The 27,425-nt window shown below is 47.4% G+C and overlaps 1 protein-coding gene across 1 annotated transcript in view; it reads right to left on the reverse strand.

Annotated features, from left to right (window-relative positions):
• Positions 1 to 13,195: 13,195 nt before the first annotated feature.
• LOC308485361 (exocyst complex component 6B-like) overlaps positions 13,196 to 27,425 on the reverse strand; it is an 81,225-nt gene continuing 66,995 nt past the window's right edge. The window contains exon 7 of the mRNA XM_081021188.1: positions 13,196 to 13,318. Coding sequence (XP_080877314.1) covers positions 13,211 to 13,318 — 108 coding nt within the window. The 3' untranslated portion in view covers positions 13,196 to 13,210. The remainder of the gene's footprint in view (positions 13,319 to 27,425) is intronic.

Consider the following 27,425-nt stretch of genomic DNA (forward strand, 5'->3'; position numbering starts at 1 on the left):
AGAGAGGAGAAAGTTAATAAAAAACGACAGTGCCGTTGGGCCTCTGCCAGAGACGCATTTGAAAGTTATAAAATCCTTCCAAGATCAGATAAGAGGGGTATTATGAAGGCAAGGTGTAAACTCAGCACACTGACATGGCTCCTGGCTCAAGTTTTAACTAAAATCCAGCCACGCATCTGGGCTATCAGGGGCTATTAGCTGGTAATCAAGGAAAGCAATGGGGGGGGGGTTGATGCTCCCAATCCATAATACTGTTGTACTTAAAATATTTTATAATCATGTTTTTCCATCGAAAAGTGGCTCCTGGAGTGGTTGATAAATATAAATAGGATAGTCTCTGCCCTCAAGCTTATGGTCTAAAAGGCATGACACAAGAGGAAAAAGGGCTTGGAAAGGAGGAGGGGAAAGGATGGTTCTTTGCTAAAGAACTAATCACCAGGTGGAGTGGAAGGTGCTCCCAGAGAGAAGGAGCCAGAAGATTCTGGTCCCTCAGCTGATGGAGTGTCTGCCTTGCAGTCCTGTCTCTGCTATGGCCTGATGAAATAGATGAGGCTTAGATTGTTTGGGGTTCATGTGTGGCAGAGGGTGTCTCTCATGTCTGCTGGGGGAATGGATCCAAAGATACCATATTTTTCCATCTACAAGACGCCCCCATGTATAAGACCCCCCCCCCCAAAAAAATTTTGCGGACTCAATTTTAAGAAAATGAGGGGAGATGGCCCAAAGTTGTTGAGCTTCTCCCTCTCCCCACCTCAACGCACTCCCAAGATCATTTCCCGCTCACTGCGGCATTGGGGGGAGTTGCGCTCCTGCCAACCGGCTGACTGGTGGGCGCACTTCTCTCCCCCCCCCCATGCCACTATCCGTGTACTGGACGACCCCAGTTTTGTGACACAGTTTCTGAGTCAAAAAAACCTCATCTAATACAAGGAAAAATACAGTACATTTCATTATAAGACAAGCTGGAGGGCATGGGCAGGGCTTGAGGAAGTCTCTCCCCACCTGGCCACAACAGCACCAGATATTGCGACCCTTCCAAGAAATAGGGGGGGCTGCACACTCTTTAAATACTGTATTAAGAAAAAATACAGCGGCACTAAAGATAAAGCTGCAGTTAATTTCAGGACTATAATAAGCGAAACAGGCAAAGAATATCCCTCACTGTTCAATGTGCTTTTCTTTTCTAGTAAAGCACAGTGCTCCTTCGTTAATCCTTGCATAATATGCAAGCTTTGATGGAACTGCATAAACAAAGTGGACCTTTTTTGTCAAGGTCGCAATATTATTCATTCTCCCCAACTCTTGCCACTGTTATCATGTATGCCAGCAATTGTGACTGACTGCATAGTATGCTATTTTTATGTAGCTGCTCACAGGAGGGTGAGAGGTTAAAGTTTCAAATTCAATTCTGTGGTTCTATTTAGAACCAGACCAAAATAATAACAAGGTTCCCTCTCAGGGGCTTCCCCACCCTAATCCAATAAGGTCTCCAGGATGCCCAGGCCACTGGCAGCATTTGAAATTCTGCTTGGTTGGCTGAATACATTCCCCAGGAAATTGATCTGCTAAGTGTCAGGCACTACTTAAGTCACATGAAAGGAGAGCACACGGTGATCCTTTTCCACTCTTGTGGAAGACCCATGCCACGGGATGGAGGGGCAGTCCTGGGAAGGCGCCCCCTTCACAATGCAATTCCTCACACTGGACTGCATTTGCCATTTTAATGCCCACCTGCCAGTTTGCAAAAATTCTTCAGGAGCTCCTCACAATCCCTTTTTGTTCTTGCCCCCTGCACAGTTTGATGTCACCTGCTCGTTCCTAACTCCAGATCATATATGAACAAATTAAAAAGCACAGGCCCCAATGAAAATGCTTGGGGCATGGGATAACCAGCCTCATAGAACCAACATGCTTAAGGTGAAAAGACTTCATGCCCCAAACCTGGATCTTGGCACACAGGAATTCTCCTTTTTGTACACCTAGATTTTTCCTTGCCACCAACATGGGATTCCCATCTTCTTACATCCCTCCATTATGAGAATTTCCTACTCTTTGTTTTAAGCAGCTACTAAGAAGAGAAGCCCGCGGCTTATCCCATGACGTCCCCTTTTCCTCGGACGGCTCCTGTCTCCTCTTGTCTCGTGTTTTTAGACGGAGCGTTAGCAGGCAGGAGCTTGTGGTTTGCTTTTTATTTTGCACAGTGTCTAGTATGTATTAGGCACTTTTATAAATAATAAATTTTGTTGATGGATGATGATGACTGCTAAGTTTACTCAGGAGCCTTTGGTGAGGATCTCTGTCCAAATGCATTTGGAAGTCTGAGTACATAATGGCTACCAGATCATCCTGTCCACGTGTCTGTTGACACTCTCAAAGAACTCCAAAGGCTTGAGGAAGCAGAGATTCTTTTTGCAAAAGTCACCCTTAATCTCCGCAGCTGTGATGTCTATCTGGTCCAATATTGTGTCCTTTGAATTTGGACCCCAAGAGTTTTCCTACCCCTGTGACCAAAGATTCAAGGAGTTTATGCATTTGGGAGCTTATGCATTAGCAGCAGAGACAGGGAACCTCTGGGGGCCTCCACAAATTGCTGGACTACAAGTCCCATCATCCCTGACCATTGACTACACCGGCTGGGGCTGAGGGAAGCTGAAGTCCAACAACACCTGGAGAGTCTCCACAGGTTCCCCATCTCTGACTGACAGTGCATGCCCTTCTATCACTGAGCTGCGGACCCCTCAAACCCTCCCCATCTGCACTTAACTCTAAGTGCCCCTTGCCCATGCTCTGCCCATTTGTCCTCTAGGCTGGGGAAACTTCTTTTTCCAGACATCCCATCTGCCACCTCTTCAGAAGGCTGAGGCTAAGATCACCCCACCAAGGATCAATGTTCCTCTATACACGCTCCCTTCTCCTTTTTAGTTTCTGCGTTCTTCAGAACGGAATCCTGACACCAGCCAGCGGAAGCGTCCCTGCCCATTGCTGCTTGTCCTTCCCCTCTTCCTTCTCCCCATTCTGTTAAAGCCTCCTTTGTTCTACCCTGGTAATCCCATGCTAGAAAAAAATTCCCAGATCCACCTGTCACCACTTCCCTTTCATCCTTCAAATTCTTCCTGCCTTTTCCAGCTTGGTATATCATAGCATTTCCCCACATATTGCTATAAGCTTCCCAGCAAGTATTCTACCCCATTCCATGGTTGCACTGGCTGGAAACTTTGGCATGTCCACCTGAGCGAATGCCTTCCAAAGTTGAACAGTGGAACTCGTTTACAGGAGCCAGGGATAGCTACATATTGATAGCTACAAGCCATGATGGCTATTGCTCTGCCTCACCATCTGATATGCTTCTGAGTGCCAGTTTCCAGAGCCCAAAGGAAGGGAGATGGCTCGAATCCTGCTTGGCCACTATGAGAAGAGGATGCTGAAATGGAAAGGCCACTGGCCTGATCCTGCAAGCTCTTCTTACATTCTTACTAGCTGGCCAGCAAACATTGGGGGTCATTTCTTTGCACGTAGGAGTTTCCAATTTTAAACCGAGTGACTGAGTGAATTACTGTGCTGAGAGCATTGTGCTCATGGGCACATTTTTATGCCTGGCTATGAGATGCTTCTTTCCCCTTCTCTCTGCCGTGAGAAACCCATGGGAGAAAATCTAGTGTTCTGCAAAAAGACAAAAGCAAAAACCCCACTCCCCTATTTCAAGAATGGGTGTACAGTTCTATCATACACAATCGTCTCATACCAGACGGCATTATTAAAAACACTCCACATTCTCCATTCAGTAGATAGGGTGCCACAGAAAGACAAAGGGAACTTATATAGTTAATTATGCTGAACTGTGAGCAGCTAACATGGAACATCTTGTTTCAAGTTAGCTTCATTAGTATTATTATTAGAATCTTTTCCATGTACAGCATGCTTAACAACGCTTATTGAAAGTGGCTCCAGGCAGTTTACAGTCTTTCCTCCTAAGTTTTTAGGTATTTATTGCCATTTCTAAATTCTTTTACAAAAGAGAAAATAAAACATATGGTTAGACATCATCAGAAAGCTTATGTTTCCAAAACATTATGAAGACAGTGTTGCAAAATACTGCTGCTACCTATTTAGTCCTTCTCAAGTTTTAAATAGGTCTGTTTTGTGACCTGATATTACTAATGAGCTCCTCCTTGCTCCTATTTTAAGGCTGCCTCAGTGCATTGACTCCAAGGAACTAGGAAGATGAACAAAGCTGGAGCGAAGGGGAACCAGGACAAGATCCTTAGGAAAACCTTATCCCCACGCAGCCAAAGTGACTCTCGCTCTCTATGCAAAGCACACAGTTACAGAATATACAGGTGCCTTCCTCCTTTCCATGGTGTGCCCTTAATTCACCCTCCTTAGAGCCCTGGAAAAGAGGGACGCGGGTGGCACTGTGGGTTAAACCACAGAGCCTAGGACTTGCCAGTCAGAAGGTCGGCGGTTCGAATCCCCACGACGGGGTGAGCTCCCGTTGCTCGGTCCCTGCTCCTGCCAACCTAGCAGTTCGAAAGCACGTCAAAGTGCAAGTAGATAAATAGGTACCGCTCTGGCGGGAAGGTAAACGGCGTTTCCATGCGCTGCTCTGGTTCGCCAGAAGCGGCTTAGTCCTGCTGGCCACATGACCAAGAAGCTGTATGCCGGCTCCCTCGGCCAATAAAGCGAGATGAGCGCCGCAACCCCAGAGTCGGCCACAACTGGACCTAATGGTCAGGGGTCCCTTTACCTTTACCTTAGAGCCCTGGAAAAGGAAATCTCCATGCCTGTGTCAACCACAGGTAAAAACATGAACACCCATTAGTACCCATCAAGGTTTAAGACCTCCGGATACATTTTCTACACAGAATGGAACCCTTTAAACTGAAAGATTTTGTTGTTAAATTGAATCTGACAGTCACTGATCCAGTCTAAATGGCATGTAATTAATTGACCTTTCTCATTTCAGTGATAAACCACATGAGATTATTTGAATCTTTGGCTCATGTCACATCCCTAACTCACCATAAGGGATGCGGGTGACGCTGTGGTCTAAACCACAGAGCCTAGGGCTTGCCGATCAGAAGGTCAGCGGTTAGAATCCCCGCAACAGGGTGAGCTCCAGCTGCTCTGTCCCAGCTCCTGCCAACCTAGCAGTTCAAAAGCACGCCAGTGCAAGTAGATAAATAGGTACCCGTGGCGGGAAGGTAAACGGCGTTTCCGTGTGCTGTGGTTTCTGTCACGGTGTTCCATTGCGCCAGAAGCGGTTTAGTCATGTTGGCCACATGACCCGGAAAGCTGGCTGTGGACAAACGCCGGCTCCCTCGGCCTGAAAGCGAGATGAGCGCCGCAACCCCATAGTCGCCTTTGACTGGACTTAACCACCCAGGGGTCCTTTACCTTTACCTAATTCCCCATATTGAGAATCCCATATATATTTCTGCTGTGCACCACGACTCCTGCCGAACATGTGCCCGTCCTCTCCATGTAGAGTCAAGGACATGTGCAGACGGATTCCGCATCGCCTTCAAAGCCAGGCATCTTGTTTGTCAAGAGCAACAGCACTTCATTTGTGGTCATCAAGTATGGGCTGTTTCAAAAGCCCTCCCTGCTCCTCTCTAGGATGGTTGAAAAGTTAAAGTCACTTTCCTCCTCGAAAACATGCAAACAACAAACATGCCAATTTCCACCCTCCCCAGTTCTGTGGCTTTCTGCAAACTGAGTAAGAGTCCAAGAGACAATCACCTCTAACGCTGAAGGAAACTAGAAAACAGCAGTGTTTCGCGTATAAAGCCAGGTAAGCCTGCATTACTCAGGCCATCAGCCCCACATTCCACAATCAAATATGCTTTCCCCCATGCTGCGCAGCAAACACCACGCATAGGCTCCTTGGAAAACAGAGGATGTGGCTGCCTCCAACAGGACACCCAGGCCTGCAAACGAATAGCATCCTTTTCAGAAGCAGGCTAGGTGACGCTCAGGGTTCTAATTCCCTAAACCACAAACGGGGAATAACCCCATTCCACACATCCCTATATAGCGTAGAGGCCTTTTAAGAGTTGTTTGCATGCCTCTTTTTTCTTCCAAAGGAGCAGGTTCATAGCCTGTGAGTGTTGCTGGATCCACCTCTGTTGCCAGAGGCCCAGATGACTGCAGTGGAAGACAGCTACAGCCATTTCTGGACCACAACAGCTTGACCACTGTCGCCAATGCACGGGTAACCTCCTAGATGGATTACTGCAATGCACTTTATGTGGGGCTGCCCTTGAGGTTGGCCTGGAAGCTGCAGCTGGTGCAAAATGTGGCCGCTCAACTGCTCACTGGGGCAGAATATTGCCATCGTATTACCTCTCACCCCTTATAAACCCAACCGAACGCTATACTGCAGGAAAACGCACCCTGCAGATACCATCTCATCAGAAGGTCCATTCCACACAAGGTCAGAACTGGGCCTACAGTGTGGTGGCACCTCCCCTTAGGATCTCCCTTCCCATCACATGTCAGGCAGGGACCATCTCCATAGTCTGCTCCCTGCTTGCTGCAAGGCTTCTCTTCTAGCAAGCTATCCAAGTGGATACTTCTTCCCCACTTGGTATATGTGTTGGATTTGTAATTATATTTATATGTTACATTGCTTTAGCTGTTTTTTATATATGCACTTGTTTTATTTATTTTTTTACTGTATTGCGAAATCACTTCAAGATGCTTCATAGGAAGCAATCCAGAAATGCAATAATTATAAATAAAAAATAATATCCAGTTTGCCACATGGCATCCCGTGTTCGAAGAAGTCTTTACAATGCCAACTGCTTCATGAACTCCCCCCCCCCAAAAAAAAACCCTACCCAGCAGAACTTGTTTCCACTCTGACAGACCAATACATTCCAGGATTTCAAGGAGCTTAGCAAAGGTACATTTGACCTCTCTCACTTTCAAACTCGAAGCATCCAGGTGTTAACTTGCATTTAAAGACTGCAGAACTCTTAACTACATACAAAATGCCAAAACAAACATCTCCTTCAGAAACTGTCGTTTGAAAATTAGCCCTGCTACTTCTGTCTAGTAAAACTTTTATAACCATCTTACATGTGGCTCTCAGCTATAAAACACGATTGGAAGAGCAACACCACGGACTATATTTCATCAAGTGGAGTTTTCAGCCGGCTTTGCCTGGTTCCTATTATTCTCTTTCTCTCTCTCCTTCTCCCTCTTTTCAATTTAAGTTTACTGGCTAATTTTATGGAAACAAATAAAGAGACCTACACATTATAGATGTAATAAGGACAAAAGCATAACTCTGAAAGTACCACAAGTCAAGCCCCTCCGCTTTTCCAATTTTAATTTATGAGCCATAAACCTCCCGTGTTCTGGCGGCTCTTGCCTTTCTGGATTCCCTCCAGTGAATGGCACAAATGGCGGCCAGGTGTGCGTCTCAAAGGCAGGTGCTGAACTCAACTACGCTGGGCGCCTAAGAAGAGGCACAGGAGGGGAAAGCTTCACCCGTAGCCAGAACAAATACCTGCTGCTTGTCACTTCTCAAGCTGGACCTCATGGGGAGAAGCGAAACTTTTCACCTTGGCGCAGAGTTTGCAGCAGTGGCCGTAACCCAGAATGCCTGGCACACTGAAGGCACCATCCAACACACACGTTAGCGGGTGCACATGGTGTCCACATAAATATGGTAGGCGGCAGTTCATGCTCATCGCTTGCATGACATTGTATTATTTGACACATACGTGCAGCCTCCCAGCAGGCGCTGAGGGAGCTGTGGTTCTTGCCTGCAGAAGTAACGACATGGTGGAGCCAGCTAGAGGTCTCCAGCTTTATAGCCTCACTCATAGCAATGCCTACACAGGGCTTTACCTTCTCTTCCGGAGCACAGCCACAAAGCCACCAAAAATTCTATATACAAATCTCTTCCCAAAATCTTGATTTTTTGTTTAGCTGTCCTATACAGTGGTAACTCTGGCTATGGATTTAATTCATTTTGGGCTGCCATGCACACCCTGAAAAATCCGTAACTAGAGGCACCGCTTCTGCGCATGGGTGAGCGGCGAAATCCAGAAGTATACACTTCCGGGTTTGCCACCGCCATAACCCAAAGATTCCGTAACCTGGAGGTTACGATACGATACCTATCTATCTATCTATCTGTCATCCATCTATCTATCTATCTATCTATCTATCTATCTATCTATCTACCTATCTCCTGAACTTTCCTTTCCTCTCCCTCCTTCCCTCTCTCATTTCTCCTTCCTTTGCTTAGCCTGGTCCTCAACCCATATGCTGAGCCATTTTCAAACAATGGCCTATTTAATGTCCTAGGTTTGTATAATGTCAGACAGTGAGATAAATATAATAAATAATTTTTATTTCCAGGCACATGTGCTCACACACCCATCTTGAACCCACTGCCTGCTTGAAAGAATGTGGATTGCTGAGAACTAGTTCTCCCATCATTCTCTGTCTCTCTCAAGGAGCAAGACAACCTGTTGAAGCACCATATTTAGCCTGGGTGGACTTAAGAGGAGCTTGTGGAAGCATATCAGAGAAAAACATCACCTCTTCTATATTTATTTTCTCAAGAACAAGGGTTCCCCCGGCCCCTCAAAGATGGTTCTCAAGCATTCTCGGCCAGCATGGCAGACGGGAGAAGCTTCCATAGCAATCTCCATCTTCTTCCAGAAAAACAAGGCCTCTGGTTCACCCCAGAACATTCCGTTTGCCGAGGCTTACAAGCCACACCAGGCTCAACGCCTCTGCCCTCCATGGCATTCCAGGAAAACATCCCTCTTCGTGAGATAATCTGGCCCACATATGGGATCTTTATGAAAGGGGAAAACATTGGCTGTTGCGTAAGGATGGAAACATATTCATCTGAAAATGGCACGGGCGGAAGAATACTGTCCATGTCAGCCGTGGGATGGGAGTCAAAACAAAACAATGTGGTCAAAATGTTCTCCTTTCTTCCACATGCTCTTCGTTTAGAGTCCTGGGGCTGCTAACAATCTGCTCTTGAACGACTGTGACCTCTTCCCGTTCCCATTCATTTTCCTCCAAGTCGTGCCGGGAATTATTTCCATGAGGCATACTTGTCAAGCCCGGCAGGTGCGCCATCTGGCACAAAGGTTTTCTGCGCATGCCCTTTCCATGCGCTTGCACATCTCCCGCTTGGGAAGGGCCATTGTTGCTCACTGATAGAGCATCTGCTTGGCAGGGGAGCACTGCCTGGAGAGCCGATATCAGCAAGTATAGACAATACAGAGCTGGCTGGATCAATGAAGTGACCTTCCTGTGTCCTTTCTCTTCAAGACAACAGAGCTTGGGCTTGACACCTTGTGCCACCCACCTCCCATATGGCGCATAATGTCCATTCAACAGAGAGGCCCCCTTGAATGTTCCCTAGCTCTGGGGAGGGGTCACTTTTCCATGAGTAGCGCCTGGGAAGCTATCAAATGACCCATGTAGGCAGAGGCTGGTTCTGCAAATGTTGACTAGGCAACTCGGAAGAAAAGCAGCAGCTCCTCACATGGCATGGAGAAAGTGGAGAGAGAGAAAAGGTTTCCTCCCTCTCTCACAACACCAGCAGCTGTGAACGTCCAAGGAAGCTGAATGTCAGAAGGTTCAGGACAGGCCAAAGGAAGTTCTTCTTCAAAGGAAGTCCTAGTTAATCTAGGAGGCAAGGATGGCCACCAACCTGGAGGTCTTTAGAAGAGGATTAGAGAAAGTCATGGAAGAGGAGAGGGCTTTTGGTAGCTACTAGCCAGATGGCTCTGCTCTGCTTCCACAGCTAGAGACAGCAATGCTTCTGAAGACCAGTTGCTGGACACCACGAGGAGTGTTAGTATTTCATGCCTCCAATGCTACAGATGAGATTGTTGTAATCACATGCCTGTCTGAGAAGAGCGTGAGAAACGGAAGACAGTCTTATTTCTTCTGCCATAATGTACTTTCACTTTTTCTCATTCTGTTCTCTCAAAGTTGGAGAGAACGGACACCATTATGCCTTTGTCTGTACATAGTGTGTAAATAATCCTTGGACGTGCCCAAAGATTAAGGCTTTCTGGGAGATGATTTATAATGAACTAAAAAAGGTATTTAAATATACCTTCTTGAAGAAACCAGAGGCCTTCCTGCTGGGCATAGTCGGCCAACCGGTGTTAAAAAAGGAAAGAACTTTCTTCATGTATGCTACAACAGCAGCAAGAATACTCATCGCAAAGTATTGGAAGACACAAGAGCTACCCACACTGGAGGAATGGCAGATGAAAATGATGGACTACATGGAATTGGCGGAAATGAGTGGCAGAATCCGTGACCAGGGAGAAGTGTCGGTGGAAGAAGATTGGAAGAAATTTAAAGATTATTTACAGAAATATTGCAAAATTAATGAATGTTAGAGTGATTTTGGATTGAAATTAAGTGGCTTCTAGCTGTATAGGCTTTAAAGTTATAAATAGATTAAGATTAAGGATTAGGATTAAAAAGGTTAAAAGAATGGAAAATTGGTTTTTAATAGGTAAAAATTTAATGTTATATTATATTAAGATTAAGGACTGGGATTAAAAAGGAGGGAAAGGAATTGCTGGACTAACAAACTGAATTGGAATACAAAAGAGGGAGGTATGAGGAGGTCCGGGAAAGAAGTAAATGTAAAAGTAGTGATGAAAAGAAGGAATTGTTTTTTAACTGTTTTTTCTTTTTTCTTTTTGTATTTTGTTTGTGTACTTTTCTTTATATTCTTGAATTTTTCTTTTTTGTTGATGTGATTTTTTCTTTGTGAAACTTTAATAAATATCATTTAAATAAATAAATAAATAAATAGTAGGTTAGATCTACGATGTCTCGCTCTTCTTGCTGTGTTTTGCCAGAAGATTAGTGTGCATATACCAGTTGGTTCATGTCGCTGGAGCACCCTGGAGAAGAAGGGAAATGCCTTTTCCAGAGCTGCGCATATTGGAGGACACTCAGCACTCTGGAGGCTTGCAGGCTCACCCCCAGGGCGTTTTCCAACAGGGAGGGCCCTTGTGCTTGTATTCTGCTGGTGGGTTTCATGCAAGAGACTGGTTGGCCACTGGGAGAGCAGGATGCTGGACTAAATGGGCCATTGGCCTGATCCAGAAGAGCTCTTCTTATGTTTCTATGTTGCTCAGAAAAGCTCAGTGAACAGGAATGGCATCATCCTGCTCAATGGTGTTTTTTTTTGGAGTGGGAGCCCAAATGGAGGACCAACTGCAAGCTGTGGAGGGAAATATTTTATTGGAGTCACTTGCCAGTCAACTGGCTGTCTCTATGCCGGAACTCAAAGGGCATTGGGAGGACTGGACAGCACTTTTCCCCACTCCCCCCTCAAATTAAAGGGGTTCAGTTCTTCAAAAAGAGGAGAGCACATTACACTTTCAGCTCCAACTGGCCAACACATTATTATATTTTGTTTTATAAAATCCACCTTTCCGCTCACATGGAAGTTACAGGGAGGTCACTACAAATCAATAGCAAAGACCAGAACACAAGAGGGAATAATTGTCCCTCCGCACAAAGACGATACAGGACAAGGCTAGGGGCACCTTTACCAAGAGCAAGTCATGTGCGTGTGCGTGTGTGCATGTGCGCACTGGAGACTTCTGGCAGAAGCAGCTGGGTACCTTTGGAACAGTCCATTTTGTCCTTCTCAAAACAAACACACACATTTTTAAAGGTTGGCTACGGGCTAGACTAGCAGGCGGGAGAGGTAAGGCAGCAGTCTCCAAGGCTGTCCCAGGATGCTCAAGCCACAGAGCTACAGCCTTTTTGAGTTCCCTGCAAGAAAGAGGCTTGCTCCAGAAGCCAAAGTCCTCTCTCAGTGCATTTGGGCACCTAAGACAAGTCGTGCCCTCAACTACGGCATGAGAATATGTGCCCCACATTCCCCACGCATGCGCTCTGAATTGGGGCGCAAGCATGCATAGAAAGAGCACACACAAGTTGAAATGTGTACCCACCACACTGGCCTCTCCCCTTGCGCTGCCTTCCCAACAGGGGACTGAAACAAATAAAAAACAGAAGCGCTCATGATAAATTGCATTGCAGAAGAATTCAGACACCCCTGCAAAGATACTCTTGCCCTCATACACACAGTAGGTTTTAATTATATTGTAATAAAGAGCTAAATGCATGTACATTTTTCTGATTTACTAGATCAGGGTGTGTGTTTTTTTCAAAAAAAAATAAGCCAAGATGTGTATTCTGATTTTTTTTCCTCCTTCAAACCATGTAAATACACACACACACACACACACACACACACACACCACTGTGGCAAAAGCATTTGGAAAAATCTTCACCGTCAATTGTTTATTGGGGCTCCGACCGATTTTAATGAAAAATATGGTTACAATTTGGAAAAAAACAGAGTTCTTTTATGTCTTGCACAATGAAAAGTCTCTACTATGCAACCTTCAGGGCACTTTTCTTTCTGAAAAAGTCCCAGTGTGGGCACCGGGCTCTCTGACCAGGAACCCTAATCGAAAGCCCAAAGATGTGGGTTGCAAAGTATGCCAAATATCCACAACAAGTGAAATTGGATGTAGAAAAATATGTTCTCAACATTTACTTCTGTTTAGGATGAAACCAAATCCAGATGCCCTCTGACAATACATTGTGTGAACTCGTAATTAACTATTTGCAGATGGGAGAAAAAGCTCATCCTGACATTTTCGGAGATGATCATTTCCTCCCAGATCCAAAGGTCACCCAGTGGGCAAGGGGGTACCTTGGAGCCCAACCGCCCTCTGAAGACCGAACACCAACTGCAGACGGACGGGTGAAGGAAAGGCTCCATGTGGACACCAGAGGAGGTACACTGCACACACTGACATCTTGCACCAGGGTCACCCCGGCCCTTCCAGGCGGTTTCATGGCCAACTGTTCTAGAGCACAGTCATCTAGCACATCTAGAAATTTTACTTTTGCCCTGTCTGCGACCCACTTATGTTCTGAACAATTCGCAGAAAGACACCATCACCGTAAGAATGTACCTGAAGTCAATGTGTGGCCTGGTAAAACCACAACTTTGAGTTCCTTGCCTGGTTCTCTGAAGCCACCAGCCAGAAAACACGAGGATGTAAATCCCGCATGCATGTTCATTAAAGCAAGGTGGGCAGATGGGAACCATGGAGAGAAACCTGAACAGGAGGACAGCTTGCCTTCCACAAGCAACGTAACAAAGGTTCCAAGCCTAAAACCTTGTCTTTCGACCAGCCACGGGTGGAAATCCGGGTGTTTCATCAAGGACCGGGTCAAATCTTTTAGTCCGCAGCACATTTAAGGACTGTGCCAAATTAACCTGCAGTCATAAGGTAAGAGCACTTGAGAAGGATACAGCAACTGACGAATCAGGAGAACCCCACTGAAACGAAACAGCTCCTTTAACTATTCAGGCTCCTTGCTTGATCTCGGTAAAATTACTTCTGTTGATTAAAAAATAATAATAATTGCAGACCACCCTGGAATCCATTTTTGGATGAAAGCTGGTTTACCATTTGTTCTAATAAATAAATAAATGGATACCACTCTTGTGTCCACTTGCATTTCTTAAGTTTACAGCCCAGGCATAGAGGAAAGCAAAGATTTCTAAAAACTAAACTGGCTGAAAGAATATTGCCTTGTACGAAAAGCTGCATCTTCTTTGTGATTGTTGTCCATTGAAGTCAAAGACTTCCTAACACAAGCCTTTTATTAAATGAAAGGAAGAGCAGAAGATAAACATGAGAACAATGAAAGGGGACAAATGTGGTCCAAAAGCATCCCTGGGGAAACTTCTGCAGCCACCAAAGTCGAGTGAATTCAGTTTTCTCCTGCCTTTGAATCAAGAGTCCTGCTCAAACGAGTCAGGCCTTAGTTCATTTTCTTTCAAGCACAGCACGTTTTAATAACATTGGAATGTTCTAGTGTCATCAAAATTCAAACATGCTTCATTGTATCCAGAAGAAAACTGAAATTGCCATGGGAAAATACCACAGCAATGGCCGCCATTCAAGAAAAATCCATTATTGGATCTGGAACATCTCCCCCCCCCCTCGCCATGAACAACTGCATCTCTAATGCAAACAAGCGGGTCTGAGTCCCGGGCGCACTTGACGCAGATCAGCTTTAAAATGGCTCTCGGAATATTTACGGTGTGGCTTACCTGGCCCGGTGGCTGGGCTTGCGTTCTGCGCATGGCCAAAGCAAAGAATAAGCACCCCTCTGCGATAATCTCAAGACCACACAACAAGTTTCATCAGAGCCAGAAACACAATCCTGGAATTCCTTACTGCCTCACTTGCGCTGGAACATCATCCCATGGACTCCTCCAAATAAATAAATTCCACCCATCGTCTCTGTCAAATGCTGCCAAATGAATACTGCAGTCAATGCACAGGTTTCTCTTGCAGGGCCAGGCCAGGGCACGACCTGCAAACACAGGCAGCCTTGACGTCGCCAAAGACAGGAACGGGGGCATTTTGACAGAGATACTGCTTCCGTCTGTGGCGCATTCCAAGCAGAGGACTGGTCCGTTCTTGCAGACTGCTCAAATTTTACACCAAAAAGAGATTTCTCACAGACATGTGCTCCTCATATAGGATGCCCTGTGCATGTATTTTGTAGTCTGGCATTGACAGGTGGTCTACAAATAATCCCCATGATGTTCTCCCACTGTTTGTTTGAACTAGCTTGGAAGACCCTAATTCCTTAAGCCTTTTCTTCATCAGGAAGTCGCACCAACCCCAGAATAACTTCCGTTGCCCCTTTTCTGCACCATCTTCACTAGGTCCCCTTTAGAGCCAAACAACCTGAATTCTACACAACTTTACAGAGACAATTCATTCTCTCCATCTTTCTTTCTTTTTTTCCTGCTAAATAAAAAAAATGTCTACATTATTTGTTGACTTTTGTTTTTAAATTCCCTTCCCATTCTTGGCACTGGGCTACCTTGCTGCAGCGAAAGAAACAGATCAGCATTTGGGGCTTTTTAGTTTAAAGAACAAGCCGGCGAGAGGAGACAGGAGAAAAGTTTATAAAACTATGCCAGGCCAGGAGGAAGTAGGTAAAGTTTTTCTCCTTCACATAACGCCGGACTTCATGGTCATCCAAGGCAGCTGAATGTTGGGAGATGCAGGACAGATGGAAGCACAGAGATGAACAGTGGTTGCTACCAAAGGTTTATATGAATTCACGGCAGATGAGGCTATCTGTGGCTACTCCATGGCTGGAGGCATAAATGCTTCTGGAAACCACAAGAGGGGAGAGGGCTGCTCTTTTGGTTGGATCCTGCTTGCCAGCTTCCCGGTTGGCCATCGCCCTAATCCAGCAGCCTCTTCTGTTCTTATGCTATAAACAGGATTAGGACACATTGCTTTTTGTCCCAGCGTGCAAAGCTGAACCTCATCTACCATTCTCTTGCCTGGACACCCAGCTTGCAGAGGTTATCTTCACAGTCTGCAGTACTTTATTACACTGAATAACATGCTGCCCTCTGAAAAACTCCTCCTGACTCTGAACTCAATGCAGAACGTTGCATTTGGGTTTCCTTTCATTAGTTTCAAGTGACTTTTTCATTCTGTCAAAGTCACCTGCAAATTTGATGGAGGGGCGGAAGACATCACAGTCACAGATGAAAAAGCCGAAGGGTGCCAACACACTCAAGTCCTCCCTCCGATTCTACAAGGAGCCCCTGGTGAGCACCCAAACATCCTTTCCACAGTTAGCGCAACCACTCGCCAAATGTCACAAGGAACTCTGCCCAATGCTCTGCTCGGTTTAAGCTAAATTGCATCAGCAGCCGTCCTCACATCCATCGCTGAGTACCCTGGCTTGCAACCCAGCTGGCATGCAAGGCTAAAGGATGCCACAGTAACTGCAGCAATGCACCGAAAACGCTTCAGCTGTCACGGACAGGCAGAAGGCAGCAGCCGTGGCAGAAATCTGTGGGCCCGTCTTGCAGGTCTCCAGAGAACTAGTAAGAAGAACTGACTCGCCAGGGACAGGCTTACACTACACTTCTTTCAACTTTTACGGATGGGCAGATTCCATCTTAATTTATTAGCGTCCTAAGTCCCTCCATACCTGCAATCACAAAGCAGAATAGTTTCCAGAAACACGACTGCAGTGATTGTGAGTTCAAAGCTTCAATCAACTCTTTTACATAATTGTCTGTATACAAAGTGCCTCCTCAGGCAGCTCACAAATGAAGATCAGCTTTTATTTCCCTCCCTGCCCCGCCACCCCAATTATTGTCCCAGCCAGATATCCAGTTCAAGGAACACTCCTAGCTTCACACAGTCACCGCTCAGCGCAACATCTGGAACGAGGATTTCTCCCCAAGCCGAAGCAGGAGCCAAACAAGCAGCAGCCTCTGCTACCTCCGCAATCTGGAGACCCGGAAGGCCATTCATAGGACCACGTGGACGGGTGGCAGGGCCATCGGAGTCGGTACTGCTGTCCAGGTAGTGCCCTCGCCAGACACAACTGCCTGACCCACAGCTCACATTTGCTCACCCTTCTCGATAAGGAATCGCTTCCAATGGGTTTCGTGGTGGTTTATGCCGGAGCTATAATTTTCCACGTCTTCAAAAGAAACTCTCTCTGAATTTTGGTCACCCTTCAAAGTTTCACTAAACCCTTTCCGATTCCCCAGCAGCCCCCTTTCTTACCATGCCAGCCCCCATGCAACAACTAAATAACAGTTTCCACTGCCAATTTTATCCTGGAGATGGAATTAGAACCATGACACAAACCCCAAAATATACATTCCTTATCATTAAGAAGGGATCAGAGAAAGAAATGAGAAAGGAAAGCGTTAGGTAAGACTGCCTAGCAAAATCTGTTGCATGACATCACAATCCAAGGTCTCCCAGCCTCCATCTCAGGAACGTTTTGCAAGATGGGCATTTCCACTGCAGACCAAGCACAGCCAACAGCTGCCCCCCCCCCCAATGCACATTTAACTGGGTGTTTTCAGACAAACAAAAGCCTTGAAATGTTACAGGAAAAGGCAAGGCCAATACTTGCTGGAAACATGAGGTTGTAGCCAATGCCAGCCCTACACAGAGTAGACCCACTGAAGTTAGCAGGTGTGGCTAACTTAGGTTCATTAATTTCAATGGGTCTACTCTGTGTATGGGGTGTTAGGGAAGGGGTAGTACCTTTGGTGGGGGACACATCTTGCTCCTTCTGGGGAAGTTTGTCCACCTTTGGTCCCCACCCGGCACTCAGCTCTCCCCGGTGGCATCAACAGTTTAGGAGCCCCTAAAGTTTCAGGAAGTGATGTGGCTTTCTTCTCCAATGGCTGCTGGCTCCCAGAAGCCTGTCCTGTGGAAGAGACAGGGACTCTCACTGACCCTTCCACCCACCCACCGTGGAAGGCTCTGCAATGACATGATAGACTCCACATGAGCTATCACATATGCCTTCTTGCATGCAAGAAGCTGGTCGAAGGGGGGAAATGTGCTAGTAGCATTTGCATTTGTGTTGTGTTTATCTACAGCTTTAGAGAGGCTTAGCACTTCTCTTGGAGGGGAACGGAAAATGGGCCTGACACAAGCCAGAGGGAGCTTTGCCCAAGGCCATGCTGTAGAGCCGGCTCCTTCTGCTGTAGCCCTTCAGCCACAGGGCAGAAGACAAGCAAAACAAACTCACAATCCATTGCTTTCAAAAAACAGGAAAGAGAAAGAGATGCTTCTTAACCACAGAAGCCTGTGTGTGACCCCCACTCCCGACCTCGCAAAGATCTGTTGGCCCCTTCCTCCTCTGCCGCCTTCCTGGGGTCTGCACAACTTCATCGGGATTGAACGCTAAAATCCTCGACATCTGACTTGTTGCAGAATCAGGCAGCGGTTCTCGGCGGGCATGGAGTCAGGTCAACAAATGCATTCTTGGCTTGTACCGGTGGTGGCTGAGTTGTTGCAGTAGCTACCACAGGTACAAGCCAAGAATGCCTTTGCTGAGCTTATTCCACGCGGGTTACGTTTATCGCAACAGCAAGTTCTCTTACTTCCCCGCCACCCCAAAGAATGCTCCTGCCAGTACTCAGAAAGAAATGCAGAGGGAAGGAGGGCTCTTGGGTGGCCCTCCTAAGCGGAATGGGTGGCCACAGCCAAAGAAGAAGCGATGCCTTGTTTGCCACAGATCATGCCAGGCCTCCAGCTGGGAAAGGAAGGATGGCAATTTCACTATCCTTCATGGTAATCATCAGCAAGCGGCAGCAGCTATAAGCTCACAGCCCCGTTCCATGCCAGTTTGGGGTCGCTTTCAGGAATGGGAAAGGAGGAAAGTGCTTGGGTGGTTGCCAAGCACCCATCAGGAGCCTCCTGCCATTTAAGGACTACTTCGGGTTTCATGGCAGCCTTTCCTCCTGACTTTACCCACTCCAAGTCCCGCTCAAACTCCCAGCTAATTTTCTCCCCAAGAGGAAAATGTTCCATGCCTCTGTAACTTCTCTCTGGGAGAAAGGAGCTTTGCAGGGAGTGTAGTGTGACTGACATCTTCCAGAGAGCTGCTGCCAGTCCGAGTAGAGAATATGAGGCCCTGATGGACAAACAGCCTGGCCTGGTGGAATACAGGAACCTCCTACGTGTCGGGATGGAGAGGGGGAATCACATGGTGATGCTCCTGGATGGACTTTTTAATTATAGTAGGAGACAGTGGAAGGGGAAACCTCTCTTAGAAATGTTGGACTGGAAGCTCCCAAAAAAACTATGCTCTCCACATATGCCATGCACTGGCGAAAGCGGATGGCAGAATCAGAGACCACTTGACCCCTATTTTACACACACACAGTGGAATTCAGGATGCGAGAAAGGACAGGGAAGGAGAGGTGGTGGGGCAGGGCGTTCCCAAGGGACCACTGCCCAGTGGCCGATGGCACTCTGCAGGCAGGCATGGCAGACCTGTACCTCTCCAGATGCAGATGTCCAGACCCCCACCAGCGCCAGTCAGAATGGCCAATGGTCAGGGAGTGATGGGAGCTGGAGTCCAGAAACACCGAGAGCAACTGGTTGGTGACCCCTAAGATAAAGGGACAAAGGGTCTTGTGTGGCAGGAGAAGGAGCCGGGTCTTGCTGCCTTCTACACGTGCAGAAGATGGCAGAACCTCACCTGAAAAGGCCAAACAAATCCAAAGATGACTCTTGAATGTGCATTTTAGGCTTGCCTAATGGTTTCATGAATATACAAATAAGGGTTTTGCATGAAGGGATTTTGAAAGAAAGAAAGAAAGAAAGACCGCAAGACCACAGTTTCCTGATGGTCTGTAGACTTCAGTATTGTTTCTAGGGAGAAGGAAAATATTAGCAAGTATTAAACACTGTCCCCTGCAATACCTCAATTCTAAGCGCAGTTAAAGTCCCATATTAAACCCAGAGGAAAATAATAAAAAGAACTTTGCCCTCATTTCACAACCTAAATGGAACGTTTTGTACTTTCCATTCTTCATTATTTGAACCAGACCAGACACACTTCCTGCTTGAGAAAAGGGGAGGAGCTCCTGATCCGCAAGTCCGCTCAGAAGGTCACAGGCAATGCCAACTGGAGAGAGTCTGCAGGGCACTCAGGAGGATGCCCAACACGATTCATGCTTTGTGTTCCAATTCTACCCATTTACATTCTCTGAGCTAACTTAAAAAGGATGCTTTGGAACAAGGACAGCAATTAATATACCATGGAGATGGAAGGAAGCAGCGTCGCTCAACAGGCGGGATGGAACATTGCCTCCCTCCAGCCACCCCACGTCCTTACGCCACGGCACATGGATGTGCATCAGAGGGACTGTGCTGGGTTTGCCCTTGAAGGTAGAAACTTCAGCTGGTTCAAGGTGCAGAAACCCAACTATTAGCTCAGGATCTCAATATTGCCTTCATTTTGGGAAGAAAAAAATATATTCACTGGTTGCCTGTTATTTCTGTGGAGGTGACCCAATCCCTGATTCATCAGCAAAGTCTTGGGTAATGCAGAGAGTTTGGTGTACTTTGATTAAAACATTGCCCAAGCATGGGAACCCAAAGGATCCCACAGATCTTCTAAGGGCAGTGCCATCTAGATCCATCTCTGGAGCCCCCAACTCTGATCACTAATCTGACCAACCAGACTCTCTCAAAACATGAACTTGCGGCAGCCCTAAGGCAATATTTCTCACTGTGTATCATAAGAGTTTGAAATTTCCACCATGAGGTTGAGGTTGCCCACCATGGCAGCCTTCAAGGGTTCCTGGGGCTTTGGACATCCGAGTGACCCCAGGGAGCACAGGAATTCAAGGTGGCCAAGCAAGTCCTACATGAGCCATCCCAGGTAGGCAGGTCATGAAAGATCAAACCAGGTTCTTCTCGTAGCCAGCTCCTGCCACGTAAGCAGGGAAACTGCTGTGGCTGGAAGCAAGAAGAGGTCCGATGGGGCAGCAAGGAAGGAAGCAGGAAGGAGAGGAGCCCCTTTGTGGCTCAGAAAAAAGCAGGGGGCTTGATCAGGAAGCTCTTAGCAAAGGGGGCTGGCTGATGGGAATAAGCTGGGGCAGCCTTGCAGGACTATCAGGTCCTCTTGAAACTCCCCCTTTGGCCAGCCTTTGTGGCAATGCATATAGACTGACTTCCTTGTCCGACGTGCCTGAGGTCCCAGGCTTAAGACCTGCTCCAGGCTTCAGAGTCCGGTCAAGACTTTTATGTGAACCACAACTTCTAGTTGAGCCTTCTCTGCAAAAGCTGGTCATCGCTGATGGCAGGAAGCACACACCTCTGAAAAGACTTATTGCCCATGTCTTTTAAAGGCCTGTTTTCCATTTGAGTGTACACACACACCTGCACACATGAGTACTGTGGGGTTCTGTATTCCAAGATGTCACATAGAGGAGGGAGAAAGGTTGTTTTCTGCTGCTCCAGAGAAGCGGACATGGAGCAATGGATCCAAACTACAAGAAAGAAGATTCCACCTAAACATTAGGAAGAACTTCCTGACAGTAAGAGCTGTTCGACAGTGGAATTTGCTGCCAAGGAGTGTGGTGGAGTCTCCTTCTTTGGAGGTCTTTAAGCAGAGGCTTGACAACCATATATCAGGAGTGCTCTGATGGCGTTTCCTGCTTGGCAGGGGGTTGGATTCGATGGCCCTTGTGGTCTCTTCCAACTCTATGATTCTATGATTCTATGATTCTAACCACCTGCCTGCCCTGAGCCATAAAGGCGCTTCTGAGAGCCCCAAGAATTCCCCAAGATGGGCAACCGCAGCCCCAGTTCCCAGCCTGTTCCGAGGCAAACAACCAACCCGTAAGTAGCCTCAGCCGCGCAGGGAGAGCCAAGCCCTTACAAAATGGTTTGCATTTACATCTGGCTACCATGCAAGGTCTGGGAAAATGTTATTGTTCAAATTGAGTTTGATTTACTTGTCAAGCTAATTGTTCCAGTATTAATTAAACATGCCTCACTGCAGCTGTAGAGAGAGCACACAAGACCCACCGTCCCAGCCTGCCTCCCCAGAGGTCAAGGGTCGCGACTCCCACCAGGGGCCTTTTATAAATATTCATTTTAAAACTCCTAAGCATTTGCTACCACCTTAAGTGACTGTGGGGAGCATGTTCAGACACAAAACGCACCTTGGGAAACAAAAGAACCGCTTGGGAAGAGAATCATAGAATCATAGAGTTGGAAGAGACCACAAGGGCCATCGAGTCCAACCCCCTGCCAAGCAGGAAACACCATCAGAGCACTCCTGACATATGGTTGTCAAGCCTCTGCTTAAAGACCTCCAAAGAAGGAGACTCCACCACACTCCTTGGCAGCAAATTCCACTGTCGAACAGCTCTTACTGTCAGGAAGTTCTTCCTAATGTTTAGGTGGAATCTTCTTTCTTGTAGTTTGGATCCATTGCTCCATGTCCTGTGGGAGCAGCTTATCAGAGCTTGCAGGGCATCTTGCAAACTGAAAGTTGACCTACGTCAGCACCACATACCTTGCCCTGTTGCAGGCAGGCAGGGAGAGAGATTGTGAGCATGCCTGGGCAGCGATTTTGACACCAAGCAACCAACTAAGCTTTACTCAGAGTAAGGTAAAGGGACTCCTGACTATTAGGTCCAGTCGTGGCCGACTCTGGGGTTGCGGTGCTCATCTCGCTTTATTGGCCGAGGGAGTCAGCGTACAGCTTCCGGGTCATGTGGCCAGCATGACTAAGCCGCTTCTGGCGAACCAGAGCAGCGCACAGAAACGCCATTTACCTTCCCGCCAGAGTGGTACCTATTTATCTACTTGCACTTTGACGTGCTTTCGAACTGCTAGGTTGGCAGGAGCAGGGACCGAGCAACAGGAGCTCACCCTGTCGCAGGGATTCGAACCGCCAACCTTCTGATCGGCAAACCCTAGGCTCAGTGGTTTAACCCACAGCGCCACCCGCGTCCTTACTCAGACTAGATCTACTGAAATGAAGGCGCCTAATGTAGTCACGCTCATGCCACAAGGCTTAAGCTGTGTACAGGTGGGGTCACGGCAACCCCCAACAGAAGACATAGCTGTTGGAAATGGGCAGTTCCTCTGACACGAGGGAGTCACAGGCAAGCGAATTCCTTTGGCCGGTTTTGCTGTGCTCCAGAATGAGAACATCAAGATTTTTCTCTGGATGCAGTTTGAAGTCCTTCTGGGGCACAAACAGAGAAGTGCTTGTTCAGGGCAAGACACCCAGCAAGACCAGCGACTAGTTAGCTGCCAAGCCCGACACTTCACTGCACACCTTCTAAATGAGAGACAACCACTGACAGCACAGCTTGAAATCTGAAGCCTCAGATCTTCTGTGGACTACTAAACACAGCAAGAGCCAAGCGTCAGGGAGGGCGAAGAACAGCCACGTCCTTCCCTCCCATGCAGGCTCTACAGAGCTGGGAAAGTCTTAATTTAGGCATCAAAAAGTTCTGGTCTAAGGCGCATGTTCTCACAGCCACATGGTTCCCAAAAGGAAAATATCACCAGCAGGCCTGGCAGGGAATGGAACTTGGCGGGAGAATTGAGGGTCCTTTTGAAAGCGGGAAACAACAGCAAACACCACCCAGAGTCCGATAATTACTGTTATTGAGTAAGTTAATAAGCCACATGGATGTCTCTCCAGTCTTAAGTGGGGTCAAGTCTTCCAGAGTCTCAGCAGGCGGTTCAACTTTCCCAATGACTTCATGGCTTTTCGACCACCTTAAGAACATACAAACCGCCATCTTTCAAACACAAGAGAAAATGCTCAACTTTATATCCCTTCGGGCACAGACAATTGGCCACATTCTGTTCTCTTCCTTGGGGCAAGCGGCCACTGCAATGAGGGGGAGCCCCAATGCATGTGCTCCTTCCACAAGACGGGGCCTTTTTTGTAGCGGCTTCCAAGCCGTAGAATGCTCTCCCCTGGGGAAGCCACCTGACGCTCACAACTGCTGCTTCTCCTGCTCCCACAGGCCTTTCAAGGTCCAGTTCTGAGTCCCTTGGTGCAGCCAGTGAGTGGAGCTAATGTACGTACCTGTGGGATGCTTTGTTTTGTATATAGCATTCGATTGTGCTGATTTTATACAGTAGTACCTTGGTTTAAGAACAGCTTAGTTTATGAACAACTTGGATTAAGAACGCTGCAAACCCAGAAGTAGGTGTTTTGGTTTGTGAACTTTGCCTTGGAATAAGAACATGTTTCGCTTCCTGTTGAGTGTGTTCCATTTGTAAACTGAGTCCCCGCTGCTGTGGGAAAGCATACCTTGGTTTAAGAACACTTTGATTTAAGAACGGACTTCCGGAACAGATTAAGTTCATAAACCAAGGTACCACTGTACAGTGGTACCTCGGGTTAAGAACTTAATTCGTTCCGGAGGTCCATTCTTAACCTGAAACGGTTCTTAACCTGAAGCACCACTTTAGCTAATGGGGCCTCCTGCTGCTGCTGCTGCGAGATTTCTGTTCTCACCCTGAAGCAAAGTTCTTAACCCAAGGTACTATTTCTGGGTTAGCGGAGTCTGTAACCTGAAGCGTTTGTAACCCGAGGTACCACTCACTGTATTTGGGGTTTTGTGCTCTTGAGCTTACTTTGGTTTTATTGCTTCGTTTTTATTCTCTTTTTATTTGCATGCCACCAGGAGGATTTATTGTATGAGACGTCTCATAAATATAATAAATAAATGAGGTCAGTCAGGCTTCAAGGGTATCATGCTGCTGGCCAGTAAACGCAAGAGAGCAAAGCAAGTTCTCTTCCAGGATAATCGGCAAAAGATGCCACAGTTCTCAGACAAGGTGTTGGAAAAGCCCTGGCTTTCCTTCTTCAGAGTCCCTATTGCAGTGGTGTCCAACTTTTTTCAAAGAGGGCCAGATTTGATGAAGTGAAGGGCCATGAGGGCCGCCCAGAGGGCCAACCAAAGTTCTTGACCTTTTTTAAGGATTGAAGTTGTTGGGGTTTTTTAGGATTTCACCCCAGGAAATAAACTGCGGGGGGGGGGGGCAGATTAAACCGACTGGCGGGCCAAATTAGGCCCCAAAAATGGACTTTGGACATGCCTGCCCTACTGAGTCTCTTGAGTCTGAAATTGTGAGATGTCCAAGGAGACCAAGGTTTGAGGGGGAGAGTCCTTCTTGCCATTCTCATCTCTGCCTTTCATCCACAACTGTTCCATGAAATTGGGGGGGGGGGGGTTGCTGAGGAAGAGCAAGCGCTGATCTTGAACAGAGCTGATGAAAGCTGTCTGCAAGGCCTAAGACACAGGTTTGAATTATCATGGAAAGACTGTTTAACTTTTGGCTCCCCAAATGCTTGTAACAATCAAAGCCACAAAAGGATATCTCCATTGATGGCTTCACTGATCGTGATGATTCTGAAGCCAGTCCTGACGCATGGTTTAGATAAGAGCTCCAGTTTACGTAGGAATGCCCCAAGATGCTTTTGATTTGGGCTTCAGAGGAAGGAGCGGCTGCTTGTCTGTTCAGCTGCTTCCCCCCAACCCACCCTCCGCTTAAAATCTGAGGTATATTGCGGAAGAAATTCACACTGTAGCATTTTGTTAGCACTCAACCCAAATCGCGCATCGGCCCTGTTGAGCCTGCTAGGGCAAAGACCAAAGCAGAAAGAGAAGGTTCCTGCGCACAACCAAGCCAACTAGTGGCCGCTCTCCATCTGCCAAGCTTCTAAAGTGGTGCCCTACCAACTGCTTTGAACTACAAGTCCCACCCATCACCCTGCACCCTGACCAGTAGCCAAGGCTGATGGGAGTTGCAGTCAAAAACGCCATGTTGGCTACCGCTGTTCCAAAGGGTATTAACCCAAAGCCACTGTGATGCGGCAGCAGCAGTCAAAGTGTTAAACTAGGACCTCGATTTAAATCCCCACTCAGCGCTGGAGCTCACTGGGTGGCTTTGAACCAGTCGCCATCTCCTAGCCTAGCCTACCTGTCAGGGCTGTTAAGGGTGCAATGGAGGAGAAAAGAAGGGGTCTCCTTTGGGCAGGGGTCAGCAAACTTTTTCAGCAGGGGGCCAGTCCACGGTCCCTCAGACCTTGTGGGGGGCCAGACTATATTTTGAAGGGGGGGAAATGAATGAATTCCTATGCCCCACAAATAACCCAGAGATGCATTTTAAATAAAAGCACACATTCTACTCATGTAAAAACATGCTGATTCCCAGACTGTCCGCAGGCCAGATTTAGAAGGCAATTGGGCCGGATCCAGCCCCAGGCCTTAGTTTGCCTACCCATGCCTTTGGGGGTGCCCCATGGCCCAGGTGCACAGCTTGCATCCACCAGAAGCCAGACATTCAGTATTTATTGTGGGCCCTTCCCACCTCAGAACTGAAATTAGACAGGCCCCCTCCCCTTCAGGCAATTGATTGTGACCTTCCTGCTTTAGCAGGTATTTTAACGCAGGCTTGTGTTTTTAGGATTCATTTGATTTTATCTATCATATGCTTTGGGCAATCTTCATGGAAACCCCTGAGATGGTGGCATGGAAATAGGTGAGATAAATAAGTAAATAACCTGGAAAGAGCAGCTGGAGCTTTGAACCGGGCGCATGAAGCTGTTGCCTATCACAGCCAGCCTCTTGCTGCATCTAGAGCCTGCTGACCCTGGGGTCTTCCCGAGGTCTTGGGCAGAGCCTTTCCCAGCCCTGCTGGCCAAGAGCCTTTCTAAGGAGAGCTTCACCAGGAACCGGACCTGGGACCTTCTCCCACACAGCTATGGCCCCTTTCCCTTGTTAAGGAGAAGTAACACCCCAGAGCACCTAGCCATTCCAGGAACTCCCAGCTCAAGACATCCAGGGGGCTGCAAGCATCATTTTCTACGCAGGGAAGTAACTTGGCAGTCTGTGCCAAGCACATGTGTGTTTTTGATAAGCGCCGAGATGGCAAGGAGGACAAAGCCAGGCCCCACAGCACAGCAGCCCCGTTCACCCCCAAGCCTCCCTCCCTGAGATTCAAGCTCAGCTTTCGCCCCCTCTTCCCCCCCCCCCCGCAGCCAGAGGTCAGAGAGAAACTCCCCGAGATGAATCCTCTCTCAGCTGCATCCCATTCGAGACCCTCCCCACTCCAATTCCCATAAGGTCCTTTATCTTGTTATTCTAACGCAAGCCGACTTCTGAAACTTCTTTCACATCCAAAGTTTTACCACGGCAATAACCACAATCCTGGCAGGCTGTCTCTGGACCTGGAAAGAGAGCAAACTTTCAAACTGTTTAGAAATAACCATTTAGGCTTTTCTGCTTTCATCCCCACGAAAAGCAGAAACTTTGCACAGGACCACAAGCTGTCAGCTTCCCAGCAACCCCAAAATCCCACTTAGCTCTCTAGTGTAAACAGAGTAGTAGCAAGCTACCACATCAAGGCACCCGGTCCTTGAAGGAATTATTCTGGAGTTCAATTCACATTTGTTCTGCACATGCCATTGAACGCAAGGTATTCTCCTTGTGAAACTTCTAAGCCCTCCGCTTTCAAAGGGGCCACAAAAATCAGAAGGGGAAGGGAGAAGCAAGGGATCCCTCCCAAAGAACCTCCTCGTTGGGGAAATGGAACAGTTCGAGGAGAGCAGGGAATCGCGCAGAGACGAGCAGACAGGTCACAGAGGCTTTTCAGGAAGTACAGTTACACACACCTTGATTTTTGGCACGCAGGAAGAAGACATGGCCCATAAAATAAACTCAGCAACAGTTATGTGGGGTTATTCCCCAAGTCCCCACTGCCCTTCGCAAGTGCACTCTATTGCTACTGAACGCTGCCCAGGCCCCAGGTCTACAGCCTGGCTTCACTCTGCGCACGGAGCGTGGTGCCATTACAGCTTCAGTTAATGACCTCCCAAGGCTGTGCGTTGGTGACAACACATGTGCAAAAGCCTAATTAGTCCCCGGAACTTTTCCACCTCTAATGTGAGCGTGTGCCTCTGTTTGGCTATTAATTAGCCCTGGCAAGAAGGCTTCCATCCAGCAAGCATCTTCCACTGCTAAT

The sequence above is a fragment of the Podarcis pityusensis genome (assembly GCF_964106645.2).
Source record: "Podarcis pityusensis genome assembly, chromosome: 9".
NCBI classification, from domain to species: Eukaryota; Metazoa; Chordata; class Lepidosauria; order Squamata; family Lacertidae; genus Podarcis; species Podarcis pityusensis.